The 14,396-nt window shown below is 43.8% G+C and overlaps 1 protein-coding gene across 7 annotated transcripts in view; it reads left to right on the top strand.

The window, feature by feature from the left end:
* Positions 1-14,396, top strand: part of reln (reelin) — a 179,758-nt gene that overhangs the window by 103,426 nt on the left and 61,936 nt on the right. For all 7 annotated transcript variants that reach the window (XR_014030641.1, XM_081372562.1, XM_081372561.1 and 4 more), the window contains exons 15-26: positions 2,224-2,352; positions 2,463-2,572; positions 2,659-2,725; positions 2,815-3,048; positions 3,164-3,325; positions 3,872-4,108; positions 9,136-9,328; positions 9,594-9,706; positions 10,477-10,614; positions 11,714-11,900; positions 12,789-12,994; positions 13,858-14,029. Coding sequence is in view for 6 of the 7 variants with exons in the window: in XM_081372562.1 (XP_081228688.1) it covers positions 2,224-2,352; positions 2,463-2,572; positions 2,659-2,725; positions 2,815-3,048; positions 3,164-3,325; positions 3,872-4,108; positions 9,136-9,328; positions 9,594-9,706; positions 10,477-10,614; positions 11,714-11,900; positions 12,789-12,994; positions 13,858-14,029 (1,948 nt within the window). In the remaining variant the exon portion in view is untranslated. The remainder of the gene's footprint in view (positions 1-2,223; positions 2,353-2,462; positions 2,573-2,658; positions 2,726-2,814; positions 3,049-3,163; positions 3,326-3,871; positions 4,109-9,135; positions 9,329-9,593; positions 9,707-10,476; positions 10,615-11,713; positions 11,901-12,788; positions 12,995-13,857; positions 14,030-14,396) is intronic.

Raw genomic sequence — 14,396 nt, 5'->3', positions numbered from 1 at the left:
ACATATCAGAATAGAATAGAATAGAGTTGAACAGAATGTAATAATACGAAAAGAGCAGTTCTGTTCTTTAGTCAGAACAGACTAAAATATATAGAATAAAAAAGGGCAGAACAAAAAAGAACAGAACAAAAAAGAACATAATAGAATAGAATAGAATAAAATAGAATAGAAAACAACAGAACACAACCCTAACCCATAATGGAATATAATAGAAAAGAGGACAGAATACAAAAAATAGAACAGCACATAATAAAATAGAATAGAATAGAATAGAATAGAATAGAATAGAACAGAACAGAATAGAACAGAACTAACCCTAACCCTAACCCTAACCCGTAACGGAATAGAATAGAAAAGAGAACAGAATACAAAAATAGAATAGAACAGAACAGAATAGAATTGAATATATTAGAACAGAAAAGAAGAGAACAGAATACAATAGAATAAAACAGAATATCACAGAATAGAATAGAATAGAATAGAATGGAAGAGAACAATGAGAGTAGAATAAAACATAACAGACTAAAATAGAGTAGAATAGAAAAGGACAGAACAAAAAAGAACAGAATAGAAAATAACTAAATAGAATAGAATAAAATAGAAAAGTACAGAATGGAATAGAATAGAACAGAACAGAATATAAACATCAGAAAACAATAGAACAGAACAGAACAGAAAAGAACAGAAAAGAACAGAACTAACCCTAACCCATAACAGAATATAATAAAGAGAATTTCTAAAAAGAGAACAGAATACAAAAAAATAACAGAATAGAAAGAACAGAATAGGGAGAACAAGGAGAGTAGAATACAACATAACAGACTAAAATAGAGTAGAATATAAAAGGACAGAACAAAAAATAACAGAATAGAAAATAACTAAATAGAATAGAATAGAATAGAAAAGTACAGAATTGAATAGAATAGAACAGAACTGAATATAAACATCAGAAAAGAACAGAACAGAACTAACCCTAACCCATAACAGAATATAATAAAGAGAATCTCTAAAAGAGAACAGAATACAAAAAATAGAACAGCACAGAATATATAATATATTAGAACAGAAAAGAAGAGAACAGAATACAATAGAATAAACAGAACATCACAGAACATCACAGAATAGAATAGAATAGAATAGAATAGAGTATAATAGAATGGAAGAGAACAAGGAGAGTAGAATAAAACAGAACAGACTAAAATAGAGTAGAATAGAAAAGGACAGAACAAAAAAAGAACAAAATAGAATAGAATAGAAAAGTACAGAATGGAATAGAACAGAACAGAACAGAATATAAACATCAGAAAAGAATAGAATAGAATAGAACAGAACAGAACAGAATATAAACATATCAGAATGGAATAGAATAAAATATCCACACCCTTGTCTTGTGTCGACTAATGTTATTTCCTGTTCTGTGCCATGTTTTGTAGTCCTTTGTAGTTTTTCTTGTTGATTAGTCATTATGAGTTCATTTGTCCCAGCTGTGTCTCATTTCCCTGATCTGTTCTGTGTATTTAAGCCCCGTGTTTCAGTCTGTTCCTGGTCTGTCACTGTTGTGTTATGTTTGGTGGTTCTGTTCAGTTGTTCTGTTTTTGTTTCTTGTGATCCAGTTTATGATTGTTAGAGTTTTTTTTAAATAAATCTGCTGCAAGTAGATCCTGCATCCTTCCCTGCTTCAGCCTGCAGCGTTACAAGACTAAAATAGAATAGCAAAGATAACAACTAGATAACAACAACTAAAATAGATAATAAAAGAATAGAATAGAAAAGAGCAGAATAGAATAGAACAGAAAAGAAAAGAACAGAACAGAACTAACCCTAACCCATAACGGAAAAGAGAACAGAATTCCATAGAATAGAATAGAAAATAGAACAGAATATCACAGAATAGAATAGAAAATAACAGAGCAGAAGAAAAAATAATAGAATAGAAAAAACCAGCACAGAACAACAGAAAATAACACAATAGAAAATAATAAAAAATAACAGAATAGAAAAGAATAGAATAGAACATAAAATAAAATAACAGAACAGAACAGAAGAATAGAATAGAATAGAATAGAATAGAATAGAAGAGAAAATAATAGAAAATAATAGAATAAAAAATGACAGAACAAAAGAACTCAATAGAACAGATTAGAATAGAACAAAACAAAACAAAACAGAAAGTTAACAGCAACTAAAGCATTAAAGATGTTTGTTTCCCGTTCTTTATCACAGCATTAATCTGGAGTTCTCCACAAATCAGGGCCGCTCCTGGTCCCTCCTGCACACCGAGTGTCTCCCGGATCTGTGTGTGGGGTCACACCTGCCGCACAGCAGCATCTACTCCTCAGAGAACTACAGCGGGTCCGTCACTGCGTCTGCTCACACACCTCTCACGTCTGTCTGTCTCTTATCATGTGTCTAATCTGTGTGTGTGTGTGTGTGTGTGTGTGTGTGTGTGTGTGTGTGTGTAGCTGGACGAGGATCAGCATTCCTCTGCCCAACGCCGCGCTCACCGAGAGCACCCGCTTCCGCTGGAGACAGACCGCTGTGGGAACCAGCAACATGTGGGCCATCGACAACAGTAAGCCAGAACATTCAGTGAACACACACAGCTTCAGCTTCAGCTTAACTGACATTGTTCACGCCTGTTGTGTGTGTGTTTTCCAGTCTATATCGGGCCGTCCTGTTTGCGCTTCTGCTCCGGTAGAGGACACTGTTCACGCACCGGCTGCAAGTAAGAATTCTCTTCCGTCCTGACACTCTTTTCACTGTGAAAAACAGCAACACCTCACCGGGAAGTGTGTGTTTTCCACATTTCCTCAGGTGTGACCCTGGTTTCAGCGGTCCTGCGTGTGAGTTGGCATCTCAGACCTTCCCTGCGTTCCTGTCAGAGAGTTTCTCGAGTGTGAGGCTGTCGTCCTATCACAGCTTCTCCTCGCTGCGGGGGTCAGAGGTCAGCTTCGCCTGCGGGGTGTTGGCCAGTGGGAAAGCGCTGGTGTTCAACAGAGACAGTAGAAGACACATTATTACAACCCCACTGGACAGCTCACAGGCCAGGTACACACACACACACACACACACACACACACACACACACACACACACACACACACACACACACACACACACACACACACACACACACACACACACTTGACCTCTCTCTCTGCAGGTATCTTCAGTTCACCCTCAGGCTGGGCAGCCGCAGCACCTCCAGCTCGTGTCCCGCTCCGGATCAGCCGGGAGAAGGAGTTCTGCTGCATTACTCTTCAGATAACGCCATCACCTGGACGCTCCTGCAGCATTACTCTTATCAGGGCTTCCACGAGCCCAGGTGCGGCACACTGAACACACCGGCTCAAAGCAGCTTCACAGAACCAGACAGGAAAATAGCAGAATCACTGATCAAACTTCATCAAATATGAGACAAACTCACAGTGCAGCCAGATCAGCAATATTACTGAATATTAAGTGTCTTTTAAAAAAAGTGTATTTATTTCAACAGTTCAGTTCAGATTTTCTAACTCTGAGTAACTGTGCGACTCCATGTCAACTATCAGTCATTAGAGTATTAGTAGACTGATGTTAATATCTGATAACTCTTTATTCTGATGCTCCTCAACAGATATTCTACTGACTAGAAGTAACTTTACAACTACAGGTCAACTCATTCTCCTACCCTGAACCTAACAGTCTACTAATACTCTAATGTGAGCTAGTTGACATGTAGTTGCAAAGTTACTTATAGTCAGTAGAATATCTAAAGTGGATTATTGAAATAAAGTGTTCCCTGAAAAGCAGCCTGTATCACAGAGATAGATATTTGTGTGATCGACTGGTTTTGTTTGTTGATGGTTCAATTGAATTGGACTTCTCTCAGGATTGTCTCGGTGGAACTTCCTCCTGGGGCCCGTAAGTTCGGGGTCCAGTTCCGTTGGTGGCAGCCGTACCACTCGGGCCGCGGGCAGGACGTCTGGGCTGTGGATGAGATCAGCATGACCTCGGTCCTCTTCAACATCATCAGCCTGGACTTCAGTAATGTGTTGGACGTGACTCAGAGCCTGGGCTTCTACCTGGGGAACGTGCAACCGTACTGTCAGCATGACTGGACTCTCAGGTACTGCTTCATGTGCACACACACACACACACACACACACACACACACTCACTCACTCACTCATCTGCATTCACAGGATTCTGGCTTTTAAAGTCGTTTAAGCCAGGGGTTTTCAGTCTCTCAGAGGCCACGGGCCAGAAATATAATCTTCATCATCATCATCATCATCATGCCAGGGACCCCATCCTAAAATTTAAAAGGCAACTAGTATATATTTTCATGTAGGTTCAATGGGGTTCTATATAAAACGTCTCGGTTACGACTGTAACCTTAGTTCCCTGAGAAGGGAACGAGACGATGCGTCAATGGCGCTTTTGGGAATGCCTCCTGCGTGATTGCGTCTGAAGCATCTATGTCAACTAGTCCAATGGCGGGAGTGAGCATCACAGGCGGGTGACGTCATGACCAGGAAAGAATAAAAGCACATCCGGTGCAACCGGCACTAGCTTCGAAATATGCCGAAGCAAGTCGATCACAGGAATGAAGGAAGTATGGCAGAGCGACTCATCATCTTAACGTCTTGAAGAGAGGTTCCAGATAACAAGGCTTTAGAGGCCGCCATACTCCTAGTAGAGTGAGCTCTAACCTCCAGAGGACACGGAAGGACTCATAGGCAAGAGAGATAGCCTCGACTATCCATTTGCTCAAAGTCTGCTTAGAAGCAGGAAGACCTTTCTTAAGTGATCCGAAACAGACAAATAATTGGTCGGACTTCCTCCAGGAAGAAGTCCGATGAACATAAGTGTCCAATGCTCCCACTGGACACAAAAAGTTCAACTTTTCCTGGTCCGAAGATGTAAATGGAGGAGGACAGAAAGCCTGTAGCACAATAGGCCTCAGAATATTGGTCGGTACCTTAGGGACGTATCCCTGCTTAGGGAAGAGAAAAGCTTTGACCATCCCAGGTGCAAATTCAAGGCAGGTGGTAGGAACCGAGAGGGCCTGAAGATCTCCGACTCTTTTAAGGGATGAAATAGCAAGAAGAAATATGGTCTTAAATGTGAGAAACTTCTCTGAGACCGACTCTAGGGGTTCAAATGGAGCCCTAGAAAAGCCTTCTAATACTATTGCAAGGTCCCAGGCCGGCACCCTAGTGCATGTTGCAGGTCTCAACCTCAACGTGCCACGAAGGAAACGAGTAATAAGTGGGTCTTGACCCAGAGATGTACCCCCACCGGGGCGTGGAAAGCCGCAATGAACCTTTAAGGTGGATGGACATAGACCTGATGAGAAACGGTCTTGTAAAAACTCAAGTACTGACCTAACAGAACAGTGGATGATGTTGCACTGCTGCTGGTGACATCAGGTAGAAAAGACATTCCATTTGAGTAAATAAAGTTTCCTCGTAGCTGGAGCTCTGGAGCTAAGAATGGTCTCCACAACCTCGGTTTAGAGACCACTCTCTATGAGTTGTGCCCCCTCAGGGGCCACACCCACAACTCCCAAATCTCTGGCCGGGGGTGAAATATAGTGCCCCCGGCCTGAGACAGAAGGTCTCTTCTAATCGGGATCTCCAAGGGAGGGCCGTCGGGGAGATGAATCAGGTCCGCAAACCAGAATTGACTCGGCCAGCATGGTGCTACTAGCACTAGGCTTACTCCGTGCTGGCGGACTCTCTCCAGAACCCCTGGGAGCAGAGCAACAGGGGGAAAAACGTACAGACGTAGCCTCGGCCACGTCTGCACCATAGTGTCCAGCCCCGGGGGGCTGGGTGAGTAAGGGAGAACCAGAGTGGACAGTGCGTCGTATGCTGAGATGCAATCAGATCCACCTCTGCCTGGCCGTAAAATTTCCAAATGATCTCCACCGCCTCGGGGTGGAGTCTCCATTCCCCTGGCCTCAGCCCCTGCCTCGACAGGGTGTCTGCTCCTATATTCTGAATCCCTGGTATATACACTGCCCTCAGAGAGCGTAATTTCCCCAGAGACCGCACAGACAATACATCGGTGGTCTCTTATATCAACCGTCAGGAGGATCTGCGTTCGCGTCCACTATACAGACTGGCGCACCAGATCCTTCTGACGGTTGATGTAAGAGACCACCGATGTATTGTCTGTGCGGACAAGCACATGATGGCCCCTTAGGTCTGGGAGGAAGTGCCTCAATGCATTGAAGACAGCCATCATCTCCAGGCAATTTATATGCCAAGAGAGATGATGACTTTCCCACAGACCCTGAGCTGAGCAGCCTTCCATTACCGCTCCCCAGCCTGTAAGGGAAGCATCTGTCGATATCACAACTCGATGGCAAAGAGCTCCCAGTACCGGACCCTGGGACGGGAACCAGTGCTCCCTCCATATAGCCAAGGCACGGAGACACCGCCGTGTGATCTTGAATGTATGAAGTGGGTTTCCCCTTGGGGAGAACCCTTTGGCCCTGAGCCACCACTGCAAAGGTCTCATGTACAGCAGGCCAAAGGGTATCACATTGGACGCCGCTGCCATGAGGCCCAACAGTCTCTCGAACTGTTTCACAGTGCATGACTGGCCTAGCTTTAGCTCTTTCATGGTTGTGAGGATAGCGGCTACACGAGCGGGCGATAGAGTCGCTCGCATCGTGACCGAATACCAGACCATTCCAAGAAAAGTGGTCCTCTGTACTGGAGATAGCACACTCTTCTTGGCATTGAGCCTCAACCCCAATTTCTGCATATGAGTGAGGACGACATCTCGATGCCGAACCGCCAACTGTTCTGATTCCGCTAAAATCAGCCAGTCATCTATGTAATTCAGAATGCATATGCCCTGCAGCCTAAGTGGGGCCAGAACTGCATCTATGCACTTCGTGAATGTGCGGGGTGATAGAGCTAGCCCGAAAGGAAGCACCCAATACTGCTATTTTTTGCCCCCGAAAAAAAACCTTAGGAACTTCCTGTGCTGAGGGAGGATGGAGACATGGAAGTAAGCGTCTTTTAGATCTATCGTGACAAACCAGTCATCGGACCTGATTTGAGTCACAATCTGTTTGAGTGTCAGCATTTTGAACTTGAGTTTCTGAACTGTACGATTCAAACGATGAAGATCTAAGATGGGATGCAACCCTCCATCCTTTTTTGGAACAATGAAATAATGGGTGTAAAAACACGATTCTCTGTCGGGTGGAAACACCTGCTCTATCGCTTCCTTTGCTAACAGAGCCTCCACTTCTTGCTCCATTACCAGAGCCTGCTCGGACTGTACTAATGTGAGTAACAGCCCGTTGTAGTGTGGAGGACGAGAACCAAATTGGATTCTGTAACCCTTCTCTACTAACTGCAGGACCCATAGAGATGTATTTGGCAGATTCTTCCATTCTGTCAGAAATTCTACTAAGGGAACCAGCCTCTCGAGGCTGGCCTCTGGTGTAATTGGAACCCCCCTCAGAGGGTGCGAGCCTGACGCAGCGTCGAGGTGACGCTGCACCAGAGACCCGCTGGAGACCGCTGCGCCCCGAAGCACCAAGGGTGGCGGGGTTCGCAGAGCGACCTCGTGAGAGTACCGAGATGGAACAGGCACCATGTACTGATGTGTACACCGTTCCATCTCGATTGGGACTGCCCTCACAGGTCTGACCCTGATGGCGTCAGGACCTCTTTTGAGCCAAAGCTTTCATTGAGAGAAGAACGGTCCTCAGATCCACCTTCTGCTTAGATTGCTTCGGTTAAGACTGTCGGCCCGGCCCCCATGATTTCTGTGGTGGGGGTGTGCGGGATGCGACACTCTGCTTTTGTTGCGCACGGTATGAGGAGCATGCAGGCTGGGGCTGCTCACGCCTTAGCAGAAGCGGGTCCTGCACCCTGAGGATCGTGAGCCTCTCCACTTTCAGTGTCGAAAAGTGACAGGCGGGAGCGGAGCGTGCGAAGCGGCAGCTTCTCGCAATGCTGGCAATCAGCCCCCTCGAAGGGTTTGACACAGGTTTGAAGCTAGTGCCGGTTGCACCGGATGTGCTTTTATCCTTTCCTGGTCATGACGTCACCCGCCTGTGATTTTCACTCCCGCCATTGGACTAGTTGATGTAGATGCTTCAGTCGCAATCATGCAGAAGGCATTCCCAAAAGCGTCATCGACGCATCGCGAGTTCCTCAATGGGGAATCCTCCTGAGCCCTCTGGGGATCTACGGTCATTTTTGAGCAAAACATTTTACGTTGTTTTTTCTTTTACTTCATCGGAATGGTACGAAACTTGGTAAGGGTTTTGGCGCTTGCTATGTGAACACACAAAAAAAATCATGGACATGATTCGAAAAGGTTAAATGGTCCTGAAAAAAATTGTCACACTTGTGTTTCTCGCAGTCAAAAATAAGTGTATTGGAAATAAATGGGAGACTAATTTCATCTAGTGGAAACTTTTGGTACTGCAGCAAAACAACATCACACTGAAAGCAAATTTTCTGAGATTTCAGGCTCAAATTTGGAACACAACTTTCCAAGTTTTTTTCTTGCAGTTTTAGAGTAAAACATGTTTTTGAAAATATAGATTTCATATAAAAATGTAAGTGTTTTTTGCATTTTTCATAACAATAAACGTAAAATTCTGTAACTTTTTTTAAGTTCACTTTTTTTTTACTTTTTACACTTCAGCGAGAATTTGCCACGTGTCGTCTTTAAAAATAGATAGATCTTTAAAAATAGATCAAAAGTCTGTGCTTTAAAGCATTCAAGATTTACGACAGTTTAAGGAAATTTAATTTCCAGGTCTATGCTCAAAATGTGAATAAATGGATTATAACTACTATATATAAATATAAATGTAGTAATGTAGTACCATAAAATCCCCTAAAAATACAAAATATTACATAAAAAACATAATCAAACTAAAATATAGTACATTCCTTTCATTAAAAAAAATAATAATAAAATCTGTCATTTTTGACCACCACGCGAAGAACACCAAGCAAAGGGATGGAAAATTGCTTTTGTATGCAGAGCAAAAACAGAAAGAATATTTCTGCAGTTAATAATGCATTGATATCCAAACAGTCCCAGCACTTCCTTTCGGGCCAGTTCAGAATGACAGTGTAAGCCACAATGATGCAAATATTTGCTCAGTTTTTCAGGAGATCACGGCTCGGCCTCCAGCATTCGCTATGTGGAAACCCAGTCCATGCAGATCGGCGCGTCCTACATGATCCAGTTCTCGCTGGTCATGGGCTGCGGACGGGAGCCTTCACCGCACATTGACACGCAGGTTCGCCTGGAGTTTTCCACCAATCACGGCTTGACTTGGCATCTTGTCAAAGAGGTGAGAACACCAAGATATCCTCTAAAGCACCAGACCTAAAGGCACCATGGTGTTGCCATGTTTTGTGATTTGGAGTATGATGTAAAAACCATGATAATCACTGGTTACAGGACTGAAGTTCACTGAGTCTTGGTGCCTCCATGGCACTTTTCATAAGGATTGGAGAAGAATTATAACTCAGATTATAGATTATTCTTTGAGAAAACACTGTTTGTGCTGTCTGGCCCGTGTGTGAGATGTGTTTTCTCATGGTTTGTTGGTGTAGGCCTGTCTGCCAGGCATGCCGAGCTGCTCTGAGTTCACTGCCTCCAGCGTCTACCATCCGTCTGAGTTCACTGACTGGAGACGGATCACGCTTCCTCTGCCTTACAAAACCTGGTGAGACACAAACCACACACTGAGCTTGGACTTTACTACCTGTGCTTTGATTCATTGACTCCTGTGAGGATGATTTGACTATTAGATTATTAAAAGAATGAGCAAAGTTCCAAAGTCCCTCTAGCGGGAGTCCTTCTCCATATCAGTGTCAGTGTTTCTGAACTCCCTGAAACGCCTCCATTGTAGTCTTGAGTTTTCTTCTGGGAACAAACACGTCAAGATATTCCTCATTTAAATAAATCTAATATTACATTAGAAAATATAAATAACAGTCTGTATCGTCTGCATGAGCCGCAATGAATCCCAGTAATCGTTGTTTGTGGCTATATTTCAGAAGAATATTTATTTTATGTTTTTTTTTCAGTTTCACTTCATTTTAATAGTCCTATTTAGACATTCTACTAACTTTAAGTAACTGTGCAAGTACAGGTCAATTTATTCTACTAACCCAAACTAACAGTGTGCTAATAATCTGAGAGTTAGTTGACATATAGTTGCAAAGTTACTTATAGTTAGTAGAATGTCTAAAGTGGACCATCGAAAATAAAGTGTTAACTTTTTTATTTAGGTTAGGTTTTGGTGAATATTTATAGATGATAAACACCATAGACGCAATCCCATGGCCAGTTTTGCTCATATTGAGCACTGTACATTACAGAGAAGAGATGGTGGTATTTTTCCAGTGTTTGTGTCTCTTCATAGGCTCATATGCATTTGCAGTGTTTCCGTGTCATGTCTCACTCTGGTTTCATGCTGTTTTGCGGCTTCAGGTCGAGTGCGACACGCTTCCGATGGATCCAGAATTACTACCAGGAGCAGGACGAATGGGCGCTAGATGATATTTACATCGGGCAGCAGTGTCCACAGATGTGCCGAGGACACGGCTGGTGCGACCACGGACACTGCAGGTCAGAGACAGACACTACAGCGGCTTGGAGAGAACAGTCAACTGCATTTACACACATGAAACACTTTTATTTACTCAAATAAAAGGCTTAGTTTTGGTCGCACCAGATACATGGGCCTGACCGCGTCTTGAGTTTCCTGATTGTGTTTTGGTTTTATCTAAGCCTTGCTCTATAAATAGCATTTCATTTCTTTTGAGTTCTGTTTATATGATACACTACTGAGTGTGTGTGGTGTGACCTGTGTGACGGTGTGGTTGTGTGTGACAGGTGTGGTTGAGTGTGTGCGGTGTGACCTGAGTGACGGTGTGCTTGTGTGTGACAGGTGTGGTTGAGTGTGTGTGGTGTGACCTGTGTGACGGTGTGGTTGTGTGTGACAGGTGTGGTTGAGTGTGTGTGGTGTGACCTGTGTGACAGTGTGGTTGTGTGTGACAGGTGTGGTTGAGTGTGTGCGGTGTGACCTGAGTGACGGTGTGGTTGTGTGTGACAGGTGTGGTTGAGTGTGGGACGGTGTGACCTGTGTGACGGTGTGGTTGAGTGTGTGTGGTGTGACCTGTGTGACAGTGTGGTTGTGTGTGACAGCTGTGTGGTTGAGTGTGTGCGGTGTAACCTGTGTGACAGTGTGGTTGAGTGTGACGGTGTGGTTGAGTGTGATGGTGTGACCTGTGTGACAGTGTGGTTGAGTGTGTGTGGTGTGACCTGTGTGACAGTGTGGTTGTGTGTGACAGCTGTGTGGTTGAGTGTGTGCGGTGTAACCTGTGTGACAGTGTGGTTGAGTGTGACGGTGTGGTTGAGTGTGATGGTGTGACCTGTGTGACGGTGTGGTTGAGTGTGTGTGGTGTGACCTGTGTGACAGTGTGGTTGTGTGTGACAGCTGTGTGGTTGAGTGTGTGCGGTGTAACCTGTGTGACGGTGTGGTTGAGTGTGACGGTGTGGTTGAGTGTGATGGTGTGACCTGTGTGACAGTGTGGTTGAGTGTGATGGTGTGACCTGTTTGATGGTGTGATTGAGTGTGTGCGGAGTGACCTGTTTGACGGTGTGATTGTGTGTAACAGCTGTGGTTGTGTGTGTGAATCAGACTTAAGCTCTGCTCTGTTCTCAGGTGTGATGAAGGCTTCACCGGCTCAGACTGCCAGCCCTTCAACACTCTGGCCTCCAGTGTGCTCTCAGACTTCGAGTCGCAGGAATCCCTGATATCATCCTGGCGTGAGGTGACTGGAGGAGAGGTCGTGCCGCCTGACCAGGGCTGTGGTGTCGTTTCCTCAGGATCCTCTCTGTACTTCAGTCAGGTGCGATTACAGCCGTTACACGGTCTTTTACAGTCTTCTGTTTTACAGCACTGAGTCAGGGTTACAGCATGCAGTTCTCACCATACCATCATAAAAAAGATCATCAGTTAAAAGAACAAAGAAAACAATAAGCGGTAACACTTGACAATAAGGGTACATGAATAATCAATGGCTGCTGTTATTCATGCATGAATCCTTAAGGATTAAGAATGTTAAGGATAGCTCTACATTTGTTCATGATTAGTTCATATCGTCACTAATCATGAGTTCATGTTGAAGTAACTATTAACTCAGGTATTAGTACAAGATTATTTATGTACCCTTCACGAGTTCCTTTGCCCATATAATCTTTAAGCTAATAAGGTTAAGCATATTTGGCTTGCTGTCCGCAGTGGAGGGGCTCGAGGAAGCAGCTTCAACTCGAGCTTAGATAAACCCCCAGTGGGACTACTAATGCTTAGATGATGAGTATAGTAGCGAGATGATATTGGTGGAGCTGGGGAGGTGGAAGGACGCCACAGCTGATACTAGAGCAAGGTGAGTGGCTGTTTATATGCTCCGGCAGTTAATTGAAAGATTGTATGGGTTCACTCCTCCTGAAATTACATTGTGAACTTCACTTATTGTAAAGTGTTACCCAATAAGCTTATTCAGAAGGTGATGTTTTGAGAGACAGATAACTTTGAACTATTGTTCATTTAATGTCACTGGAGGAACGTTTGTTCATAACTTTGAGAGAATTTTGCCAGAACGTTCCCTGTGAGCTGAGAACCCATCATCATTATACAGACCGAGGCACAGATGACATGCAGGTCTGTGGTCATTGGTATGATGTCTCAGATGCTGCTGTATGTTGAAGTGTGTGTGTGTGTGTGTGTGTGTGTTCAGGCTGGGCTGCGGCAGCTGGTCAGCTGGGACCTGGACACGGAGTGGGCAGAGTTTGTGCAGTTTTACCTGCGTATGGGCGGAGCCGGAGCCGAGTGCAACCAGGCGGACAGCAGGGAGGAGGGGCTTCTGCTGCAGTTCAGCAACGATGGTGGGATCAGCTGGGGTCTGATCGCTGAGATGTACTTCACTGACTTCACCAAACCTCGGTGAGGACCAGTCATCAACAATACACTAACATACACCTGTGCCAAACATCCTACAAACACTGCAGTCACTGTGCCAAACAATTCACTGGAATACACGCTTGTTACTTTGTTCTAAAAAGTGACGGGGAGTTTAAAAATAAGACTCTGTTTATCTAAGCTTTTTACTTTAAAGGAATAGTTCACTTCAAAATGAAAATTCTGCCATCATTTACTCTCCCTCAAGTTGTTTCAAACCTGTATGAATTTCTTGAAGTGAACTAATCCTTTAAGATCTCTGTGTAATACATCCAAACAATTCTTTCTTTCTTTCTTTCTTTCTTTCTTTCTTTCTTTCTTTCTTTCTTTCTTTCTTTCTTTCTTTCTTTCTTTCTTTCTTTCTTTCTTTCTTTCTTTCTTTCTTTCTTTCTTTCTTTCTTTCTTTCTTTCTTTCTTTCTTTCTTTCTTTCTTTCTTTCTTTCTTTCCTGAAAAAGTCATTTGATGTAAATATGCACTCTGAGTATTATGATATGCCTATTCTGGGTGCAATATGTAAATTATCAATAGAAAAGCCTATCCAAACAATGGATCCGTTCACGCAGAACAAGTTCTGTTGTTTATAACGCAGCAGACACAGCTGAGTGGAATAGAAGTAGGATTGAATGCTTAGGTCATAACAGGGCCGTAATCACCATTCGAACCACTGTTACCCACTCGAAGAAGAGTGAATGCATGCATATTTTAAAATAAAACATTAATTGCAAATAGTTTAAATTGATTACTTCACAATGACAATTAGACCCAGAACTTTACATGAATAAATCTTTATATCATTCTGTGAGTGTAATGTGAGAGTTTGTGACTGGCTGATGTTGTTTGTCCACAGGTTTGTTCATTATGAGCTTCCCCTGGCCTCTAAAACGCCATGTACGCGCTTCCGCTGGTGGCAGCCGCTGCACTCCGGCGAGGGCTACGATCAGTGGGCCATCGATGACATCATCATACTGTCCGAGCGAGAGAAGCATGTCATCCCGATGGCCGACCCCACGCTGCCTCAGGTCAGACTCTCCTCAAGGATTAGAACAAAATTAAGCGTAGCGTCAGTTCTGGCAAGTCACGTTAGTCAGGCTCGCATCAGCTGATCCACGTCTACCTATAGGAATACGACGCCTATCATTGTATACATATATAAGCTCCTTCAGTATTATCAGCAGCTATTGCGTTTCCCAGGAGCTGATTACCCTCCTCCCTCCCCAGCTCCACCTCTCCTCAGTCAGTTTGGCATTCTGATTCCCCTTGAATCAGAATAAAATCTTGAATTAATGATATCTGCAATACATTCATGTTGGTTCTGTTCTGTTCACCCTAAGGAGGGTTGTTGCTGCTCTTATCCATGCTAGGCTGCATGGATGCGCAGGGAGTTCT

Source organism: Scardinius erythrophthalmus (genome assembly GCF_964197995.2).
Source record: "Scardinius erythrophthalmus genome assembly, chromosome: 8".
Classification (NCBI taxonomy): Eukaryota; Metazoa; Chordata; class Actinopteri; order Cypriniformes; family Leuciscidae; genus Scardinius; species Scardinius erythrophthalmus.
Note: the sequence above shows the minus strand (reverse complement) of the source record. Positions and strands in the feature narration are given on the sequence as shown.